This window comes from Miscanthus floridulus, chromosome 11, assembly GCF_019320115.1.
Source record: "Miscanthus floridulus cultivar M001 chromosome 11, ASM1932011v1, whole genome shotgun sequence".
Classification (NCBI taxonomy): domain Eukaryota; kingdom Viridiplantae; phylum Streptophyta; class Magnoliopsida; order Poales; family Poaceae; genus Miscanthus; species Miscanthus floridulus.
Window position 1 is genome coordinate 1,646,345 of NC_089590.1, and position 9,948 is coordinate 1,656,292.

The 9,948-nt window shown below is 46.7% G+C and overlaps 1 protein-coding gene across 1 annotated transcript; it reads left to right on the forward strand.

Annotated features, from left to right (window-relative positions):
* The first annotated feature begins 6,026 nt into the window (after positions 1-6,026).
* LOC136492941 (UNC93-like protein 1) lies at positions 6,027-8,932 on the forward strand. Its single transcript, XM_066488967.1, has 2 exons — positions 6,027-7,476; positions 8,511-8,932. The coding sequence occupies exons 1-2, from the start codon at positions 6,299-6,301 to the stop codon at positions 8,752-8,754; spliced, it is 1,422 nt and encodes a 473-aa protein (XP_066345064.1). The 5' UTR covers positions 6,027-6,298; the 3' UTR covers positions 8,755-8,932.
* The last annotated feature ends 1,016 nt before the right edge of the window (positions 8,933-9,948 follow it).

Sequence of the window (9,948 nt, forward strand, 5' to 3'; positions counted from 1 at the left end):
TGAGGTCTCAGTGGCAGTTGACAGTCAACTCAGGGCCAAGCTCGCGAGTATGGATCGAGGCTAAACCTCGGAAGTGATAGTTGGTAGTTGATTCTTATCAGGGCAGTTGTTCTTTTTAGCTTCATCAGATGGCTCGTGTCAAGAATGTTGGAGGAGGTCCTAGTGATGAGGATCCGAGGCCCCCGCCTCACCAGCCTACTGATACAAAAGGCAAGGCAACGAAGAAGCTAGCGACAAAGAAGCGTAAGTACCCTAATGTAGATACAACGAGAGTAGCCGTAGTTGTAGAGGTCGTAGAGCGCGTAGAGAGAGGAGGTACTCAGAGTGGTGTTGTTATTATAGATCAGCTTTCTCCATCTACGAGGGCTACACTTGAGCATGTTGAGCACCATCATGGTGGTCCAACTGGGACCATCATGGTTGGAGGACGGCGTGTGGCTATTGATTAGAGTTAGCCTCAGGGGAGTCACAATAGCAGCCACAGTCAGTAGAGCAGACTTAGGAGGGAGAGCAGGCCGAGGAGACAGAGCAGGCACGTCAGCCATAGCTTCGACGCTCTAGTCGTACCCGTGCTCCAGTCACACCGAGGTCAGAGATATAGTGGAGGGGTTCTCGTCCACCGCCTAGACCACAGGGTCCACCTCTAGTGACTCACTTGGATTTGAGGGCCGCCACGGCCAAACAGGTGCAGCAACTCAGATTTATGGACTTTGAGCAGTGGTTCCCATCGAGGAGAGATGACCGAGCTTTAGAGGATTTCTACACACCACTGTAGGAAGATTTTTATAATGCATATCTTAATAGTGGGGCTATATTCAGATCTTAGAGGGTGTGCAACATTGAGTCCATTGTAGCAGCAGCTGGAGAGCATATTCGCCCTTACCTAGCTTACCTATCAGGGCTGACAGATTTACTTGGATGGACAGGCTTATATGTTCCATCTTAGGTCCATCAGTTCTATGCTACACTCTGGATTGACCCACAACACAGATTCATCCACTTTGCTTTTAGAGGCAGAGATTATAGGCTAATGAGCTCAAGGGTCAAAGAGATTCTCAGGCTTTAGGAGCAGCCAGTCTAGCTTCATGAGGTTTGCTATGGATAGACAGCGCCTCCCAGACACCCTCATGGTGGTATGGTGCCCCCTACAGATCTAGTCTGCCATTGCTTCACAGAGCCTTTCAGCGTGGGGTCAAGCAGGACACCCAGTGATCTCACTCCTACTGCTAGAGTGCTTGATGCTATTATGAAAAGAACCCTGCTTCTAAGGATGGGGTATCGCAAGGGCTTGACACGCATATAGCTATGGCTACTGAACTCTCTGATGTAGTAGACTGTGTTTGACATTTGGGATCTTCTTCTATTAGAGATGGAGGATACTATTGTAGAGGGGTTCAGGGGTCACAGGCAGCTGTCATATGCTCACTAGATTATATTCTTGATCCACAAGACAGTTACTGTGAGGCCATCTGATATGTTGACAGAGTATAGTGGTGCTACTACAGAGTTCTCTGCATACAACATAACTCAAATGATCCGCCATAGTGCAATGAGGACACCTAGCTAGCCACGTCGTTGTCCAGAGGTGCCAGAGACCGCAGCCCAGTAGGATGAGACCATCATAGGCATAGCAGCTATAGAGGATGAGCAATTAGATGCTCAGCAGGAGGGGATGGTCGAGAGCGACCCTAGTGATAGCTCAGATAATGACTACCATGATATCCCTCAGATGCCTCCATGATGACATGACCATGAGGCCGGTAGCTCTAGTTCAGCTCCACCTGCACTGTAGACAAACCCCGCTCTACTTGTTATACTTGAGCGGATGAGGCAGGATAAGGCTCGTCAGGCCTAGAAGACCGCTGCTACATTTGCACAGTTCAGACTCGGTAGGATGAGTTCCAGCGATAGTAGCAAGCGATCCAGCAGTAGCAGCAGCAGGCCATGCATCAGCAGCAGCTTCTCATGCAGCAGTAGCTACTTGGGTTTATGCAGCATGTTGTGACAGCTATTGGGGCTCCACCGCCACAGCATTCGCCCTAGCTTGGTCAGCCTGCCACCACTTCTATGACTCCAGTTATACAGCCTAGTGGGCTTCAAAGACAGGGACATCTAGCGCCACAGTTTCCTTCACTTACATAGCAGGTGTCCCAGTGGTTTGCTTCGCCAGTGCCAGCCCCGTAGTTCACTCCTCTTCATACGGGCTTTACTCCACCTCAGAGTTCATCAGTGCTCACCCTAGTTTCTAGGAGCCTTGGTGCTTCATTCAGTGAGTTGACAGGGCAGCCTACTCCACCAGAGCTTCATGTCCTAGGTCCTTCCATAGTTGCACCTATTATCGGGACTACAGAGACGCTCCCTTCGTCAGTTGCATCATCAGAGCAGGCAGCGCTAGTTATAGATCCGACCCAGATCGCTTTAGCATCGCTTCCAGCTACAGAGGGTTAGACTGCTTAGAGCTCAGGATTAGATGATGATGACACACAGTTCTAGCTCGTTCCTCGCACCTCAGCGCCCGACTCATCCATTGTAGCCCCGCCGACCGACCCTTAGGATTTAGTGTTTGACGCCAAAGGGGAAGAGGGATCAAGTATGTTAGACTTAGGAGGAGCGACTTAAGAGGAGCTTAGTTTATCTATTATATTTGGTTTTTATGTGTGATACACTATTATGCATTCGTGTTATGCATCAAACTATATTTATGTGATAGTGATATCTACGTGATCGTGATATGTGATATGTGATATGTGTGCTCTCTACTTTGAATCATTTATACGTCATATCACTTGTGATATGCTCATTTGCTTTGTTTCCACGTTTTACTCCGATGCAAATGAGCTTTATTACTTATACTCTTGCTTATTTCATATCTTTTGAGTACATCATGTTGGTTTGGGTCATATAAGCTTGCCTAACACTTTTGTTCCTATTGTCAAAAGCTTATATGAACCAAGCATATTAAAAATCTCATCTCTTTCACATACTCGAGGTGATATTGTCATCAATCACCAAAAAAGGGGGAGATTGAAAACATCTAGGCCCCTAGTTGGGTATCGGTGATTAATGACAATACGTGATTACTATGACTAACGTGTGTTTTGTAGAGACAATTAAGTTAGGTCACGGTAATAGAGATCGATTGGGCTATCATTGTGGTCATGCCCCTACGATGAAAATTGTTTTGGTTTTTAAAGGATGGACGACAAAGTTAAGGATGGACTAGTTCTAAGTGTCGTTTGATGTTGAAGAGACACTTAGAGTAGTTTAGAACTTTGTTTTTCCTTTGTCTATACTATTAAAGGGGGTATGGATGGGTAGCTTGACCTAAGTGAGTCTAGTAGGTGTGGTGCACACTTGCTAAATCTAGCACTAGATAGCTTCTAAAAAGCCCTTAGATCCATTGGAGCAAACTTCATTCACGTATGATCGAGAGTTGGAAGTGAATGGAGGGTCAAATGTTGACCGGATACTGGTTCCGGAGTGACCAGACGCTGGCGTAGAGTCTGGTCAGTTCATTTGATTAAGGTGATATCGTCTGGACACGACCGGACGCTGAGAGGTGAGTGACCAGACGCTGGGTGCCAGCATCCGGTCGACTCCAGTAAGGTTTCAGAGAGGGAAAATCGTGACCGGACACATTCGGTCAGTGCTGACTGGACGCTGTCCAGTGTCCGGTCACAACTTAAACACTGGAGATCGGGGAGAACTGACCGGAGCGTCCGGTCACACCGCAGAGGCACATAACGGTTCGTTTTTCAACCAAGGTTATAAATATTTTCTCCATTCGTATGAGGGGGTACTTTTGCTCATTCCAACAGCTGAGAAACACTTTTGAGAGTGCCAAAAAGAGCAAGGTCCTAGTGAGGTGATTGAGATTTGAGAATCCCAAAGAGAGCCCTCATTAATGAAAGCAAGAGTAGCAAAGTGTGCATCCACCATTCTCATTAGGCTTGTCGTGGTCAAGTGAGAGTTCGTGCTTGTTACTCTTGGTGATCGCCATCACCTAGATGGCTTGGTGGTGATTGAGAGCTTAGTGATCATCCGGCAGAGCTGGTGGATGACCCAACTCAAGTTGTGAGCGGTTGTGGGTGATTCACCGCGATAGAGTGTAAAGAATCAACCCGTAGAGAGTACTTGATCCTTGCGCGGATCAAAGGAGAGCTACACCCTTGCGCGGGTGCTCCAACGAGGACTAGTGGGGAGTGACGACTCTCCGATACCTCGGCAAAACATCGCCGCGTTGATTCTTGTCTCTTTACTTTGAGCAATTCAATTCTTGTCATTTACATTCATAGAATTACCATGCTAGAGTAGGATTAGAACATATGTTGCTAAACTTTTATACGGTAGATCAATAGAAACACTTTCTAGACATAAAGAGTTAATTGAGCTAACTGTAGGATTTAATTATTGCAAAAAAATTTAGAATTAGCCCAATTCACCTTCCTCTTGGACATCTTGATCCTTTGAGGCAACTTCATCCATGTCTGCTCTTGTGTCTTTTGTTTTGTCTTTTGTTAACTTTTGCACTGCCATTTGGCCCGTCTCGATCTGATCGGGTTAACCTCGTGCATCACATCACATCACAAGCAAACAAAGGGAAGATGGAGGCCCTATCTATCATCGGCATTCGTCCATTCGGCATGATGTGTTGTGTTTGGACTTCTTTGGTGTCTCCTCGGAGGCGGAGGGGAGTATCGATGCATGTGCCGGAGACCACGAATGCATGGACACCTCCAAAACTGCTCATGTCATTTCTGCTGCTGGCTTCTTGTTCGCAGATCAGAGTATGTTTTTGCTGTGTTCCACTGCGTACGTGAAATCCAGAGCAAAATCGGGCTACATGTCCTGTTGGTGAATGACAAATGGACTCGATGACCTCGAGCTACATGAAGAGTCACCGTCTACCGAGCAATATATAGCAGTGGGTATATATAAACATAAGAGATTAGCTTAACAAACTTTATAGAACTGCCAATCTATTAGCAAACTTTATTGTTTTTTTTATGTCTGTAACAATCGGCTGACGCCAATGTTTACGTACTATATGCAAATTTTATGTAGTACCTATTTAATTTATATATATACACCCTTTTCCTTTTACAATGAGCTTCATTTAGTTTTTTTCTTGTGCCAATTATTTGTCAAAATCTCAGTTATACTACATATTACGGACGGTGATAGCCCCAATTAAGCACCATAGATATACACGTGAGCTGAGACAGCATCAATTTCGGACTAGAGCTATAGGGCACATCATAAATGTTGTCAATGCAACCTCAGCTTGCATTGCTTGCATAAAAGATTACTCTAGATAGCTATCTCTCACTAATGATTAATGACAAAACGTCTCCTAAATATTACAAGTAGCTGGCTCTTGTCTTGTATTCCAGAGAATTAGCGATGTGATTTACTAGGACGGACAAAGATGCAGGGGCGATCATGTCCACAGTTCCTAACTGAAGAATCTGAGTGCTGTGTCTTTGAGGTAATCAGCTGGGAATACTTGGATTATTTCCAAGCTGTCTTGCCATTGTCAAGCCAGTTCGATGCCCGTGAATCTTGATGCACATGGGGGGATAAAGCTAGGCTCAGTAGTTTATTCATTCAATTCACTTGTCTGAACAATTGACAGATTAGGGTGAACTCCTCAAATTCCCAATCAAATTTAATATTTTTTGCCCTAGAGAAACCAGTTCAGGATTTTAGGGAACTATATTTCACAGTCCTCCTAACATTTTGAACTGTTTTTTTTTAGAAAAGAGGTTTCCTCCTAGGCACCAGAGTTTTTTGAACAGTATCTCATACATATATCAAAAATAAATTGCACTAGTAGGAAGTAAAATATGACAACAAGAAGAAAATTTAACTCTGTTCCATAGTTTTGCAAAATTTCAGCATATATAGGACATTTACTTAATTTATGATATGACAAAACGTTGTCTATATCCAATGCAATAATAAGAAATCGATGAGATGAACGAATGAGGCAATATTATACTCGCGGTGACCGCTGCGCATCGTCTCGCCAAATGTCACAATGTAGCTTGTTCATCTCCGTCCCCCAAATCCAAATGGCGACGCGACGAGAAAACTAAGCAAATCATCAGGATTCATGGATCCATCTCCTATATATATGCCACCCTCCGTCTTCGCCTTGGTCTCCGTCACTGATTCCATCCGGCGACGCCCACCCTGACTCCCCTGACCGGAGCGCGGCTCACATTTTTCCCCACCGCCACCAGAGAAGAGACCAATCAAATCAGATTATCCAATTAGCAGGGAGGGGGGCAAGGCAATGGCCGTGACGGAGGTAGAGGGCCCGCCGCCGGCGGCTGCGGCGTTGGAGGTGCCGGCGAAGCGCGGCCTCCTGCGGTACAACTCGCCGCTGGCGCAGGTATCCCTGCTGGGGCTCATCTGCTTCTGCTGCCCGGGCATGTTCAACGCGCTGTCGGGCCTCGGTGGCGGCGGGCAGGTCGACGCCAGCACCGCCGACAACGCCAACACGGCGCTCTACGCCTGCTTCGCCGTCTTCGGCGTCCTCGGCGGCGCCGCGCACAACCTCCTCGGCCCGCGCGCGACGCTGATGCTGGGCGCGCTCACCTACCCGCTCTACGCCGGCTCCTTCCTCTACTACAACCACCACCGGCACTCGCAGGTGTTCCCCGTCACGGCGGGCGCGCTGCTCGGCGCCGGCGCGGGGTTCCTCTGGGCGGCGCAGGGCGCCGTGATGACGTCGTACCCGCCGCCCAACCGCCGGGGCACCTACATCTCCCTCTTCTGGTGCCTCTTCAACCTCGGCGGCGTGCTCGGCGGCCTCCTCCCCTTCTCCTTGAACTACAACAGTGGCGACAAGCCCAAAAACGTCAGCGACAGCACGTACATCGCCTTCATGGCCTTCATGCTCGTCGGCGCCGCGCTCACTGTGCTCGTGCTGCCGCCCACCAGGATCGTCCGCGACGACGGCACCAAGGCCACCAGGGTCACCTTCTCTTCCCCCGCCACCGAGGGCGCCGAGATCCTCAAGCTCTTCGCCAACTGGAAGATGCTGCTCGTGCTCCCGGCCGCCTGGGCCAGCAACTTCTTCTACACCTACCAGTTCAACAACGTCAACGGCGGCCTCTTCACGCTCCGCACCAAGGGGCTCAACAACGTCTTCTACTGGGGCGCGCAGATGATCGGTTCCGCCGGCATCGGTTACTTCCTCGACTTCGGCTTCGCCAGCCGCCGGAAGAGAGGGCTGTTCGGGGTCGTCGCCGTCGCCGTCGTCGGAACGGCCATCTGGGGAGGCGGTCTGGCCAACCAGCTCAAGTACACAGCTGTGCCGTTGTCCGACCCCATCGATTTCAAGGAAGGCCACCGCTACGCCGGGCCGTTCCTGCTCTACTTCAGCTACGGCCTGCTGGATGCCATGTTCCAGAGCCTCATCTACTGGATCATCGGCGCCCTCGCCAATGACTCCCAAATCCTCAGCAGGTACAGTAATTACTCTGCTCCTACTATTCAAATTACGTAGACAAGATTGCTAGCTTAGTTGAGGGGGAAGTTCCCGAGTGATCTTGTTGCCTGAAACTAGTGCTAGTATCTTCAGTTACTGTTCTTGAGTGATTCAAGATCCTCATCACTTGACAATTCAGGATTGTAGGAATTTTTTTTTTTTTTTTTTGGAACAAGGATTGTAGGAATTAAACATAGTTCGTAGAACAAGACATGTCTGTATAGCAGAGTGAAGTGATCAAATATTTAATTCCGAGAGAAGGGATCCGATAGGGCACTCCTGCCAATTCCTTATTAGTCAAATTCAGTAGATCTGTATTGGAGATTCCACCAACTACTAACCATTGGAAGCCATGCTGCCATCTTAATCGTCAAAACTCGAATTAGGCTGTGTCCTTTTCATACAAAGAATCTAACTGAAGACGTGGAACATTGGACTCTTCATGTACTGAGCCATGAGAATTGAGAATCACAGAAGATACCCTAGGAGTTTATGAGTGGCCACCTTGCAATATTCTTTAGATGCCAAATTTCATCTTTAAGATGCTGAAACAGAGTTCATGTTAGAAAGCTTAAGTTCATCTATAAGATGCTGATGAAACAGTTCATCTTTAAGATGCCAAATTTCATCTCGCAATATCCTTTTCCCAGCTTAAGTTCATCTTAAAGATACTAGTAGGTCATCTCCGATAGTAAAGGACTTTCCAAATTCCAACAATCTTGAGAAGATTTGGGGATAGAGATTCTTATCCAGTTTTCACGCAAAAGATTCTTGTCCATCATGCCTTTTTTTATTTCGATAAAATTTAATTTGGGACAGCATTAGCAGTAAATTACTCACCCTGTTCGCTTGGGCTTGTTTGGCTTATGAAAAGGGGAAAGAAAGAAGAGACAAAAACAGACAGGTTCTTATGCTCCGTGGATTAATAAACAAACCTCTGTAAAATTCCTTTGACTAAAAAAATAAACAAACCTCTTTGTCTGAACCACTCTTCCAACTCTGATGGATGTAGGTACGTTGGGTTCTACAAGGGTGTGCAGAGTGCGGGAGCGGCGGTGGCATGGCAAGTGGACAAGCAACACACGTCCCTGATATCCCAGCTGATTGTGAACTGGGGGCTCATGACCGTCAGCTACCCATTGCTTGTGCTGCTGGTGTTCCTGGCCGTGAAGGACGAGGACTATTCGGTTTCTTCAGTGGAGGAGGACGGCAAGGAGAAAGATAGTAAGCTGTCAGCACCGACCAGCTTCCACTAAGGAAGGATAGACCAAGATGCATGTTACTGGCTTTTCTCATCGAAGTTGTAGAAATCAAGAAACAACTGAAGTACCTATACAAAGAATATTTAGGGTGTGGCGTTTTTATGTATGTGGATTACCTGATGGAGATGACAGTATTCGTTTGGTGATGATTATTCTCTCCGTGTTAGCTTGAGCATGCTTGCATATTGCTTGTCCGTGGTGTAACATATGCCATTTTTTAGCAATGAAAGGTTTATTCCTTTATCCGTGGTGCTGGAACGATAATTAACATATGCTAGTGGATCTAAGCAGTTCCTAAAATTTATGAGTGTACATCCAAAGACATGAGCACTTTATACAGCATAAAACACAACAAATAAATGCTAATTCTGACTGCATTAACTAAATCACGAAAAACTACCATTATCTCTCCTAATATGCTTGGGCCAGAAATCATCATGTGTTGTTTATTACGGCCAGAAATCACATAGGGATGAAACCTGTGAACAACAAGGTAATTGGAAGAGAATCGGAAAGAGGAAGAAGAAGAACAGAGGATAGCGAGGGAGGTTGGGAGTTGTTCAGCGTTTACAAGTTTGATTGATACCCCTGTTTAGATGCCTCATGGCTAACACTAATCCGATTACAAAAAAAAAAAAAAGAAAACAAATGTAATACGAGCCTTCCTATCCCATCCGTTTTCGTCCCTACATCCGGCACGTCCTCTTGTTCTGAAGCATAGGCATTGTCACTGCCTGAACCTGACAATGCAGAGCTGCTGTCAGACATCCTGACAAAACCATGAGCTATCGATATTTCATTCTTGGAAATGGTGCTAACTGGGTTTCACCGTGATGAGACTCATCTCCTCTCTCTACTTTTTTTTTAATTTCGTTGCCTCATCATAATTTTTGCTAATACATGTATCGCCGCATTAAATGAGTATAAAACCTCCTAATGAGACGTGATTAAGCAGGAGAATACAAGTACATTTGAGCACTTACGGCGGGCCAGGGTCAGACTGTCTCCACCAGGGTAGGTAAACCGTGACCCAAACTCAAAATGAGTCATTCACAGTGTTTTGCCTGTCCAAAACCATGATCCAACGGAAGACCCAAACAACTCACCCATTTTGTATTCGAGACCTACCGAAACGCAAATGTGCGTCTAGAGAGACGGACGCAAATCTCTGGCGTCGTAGTGGTGGGC

Coding starts and splice junctions, on each gene's coding strand:
- LOC136492941 (XM_066488967.1), top strand. CDS start 6,299: ATGGCCGTGACGGAGGTAGAGGGCCCGCCGCCGGCGGCTGCGGCGTTG. Junction 7,477..8,510: donor GACTCCCAAATCCTCAGCAG/GTACAGTAATTA, acceptor TGATGGATGTAG/GTACGTTGGGTTCTACAAGG.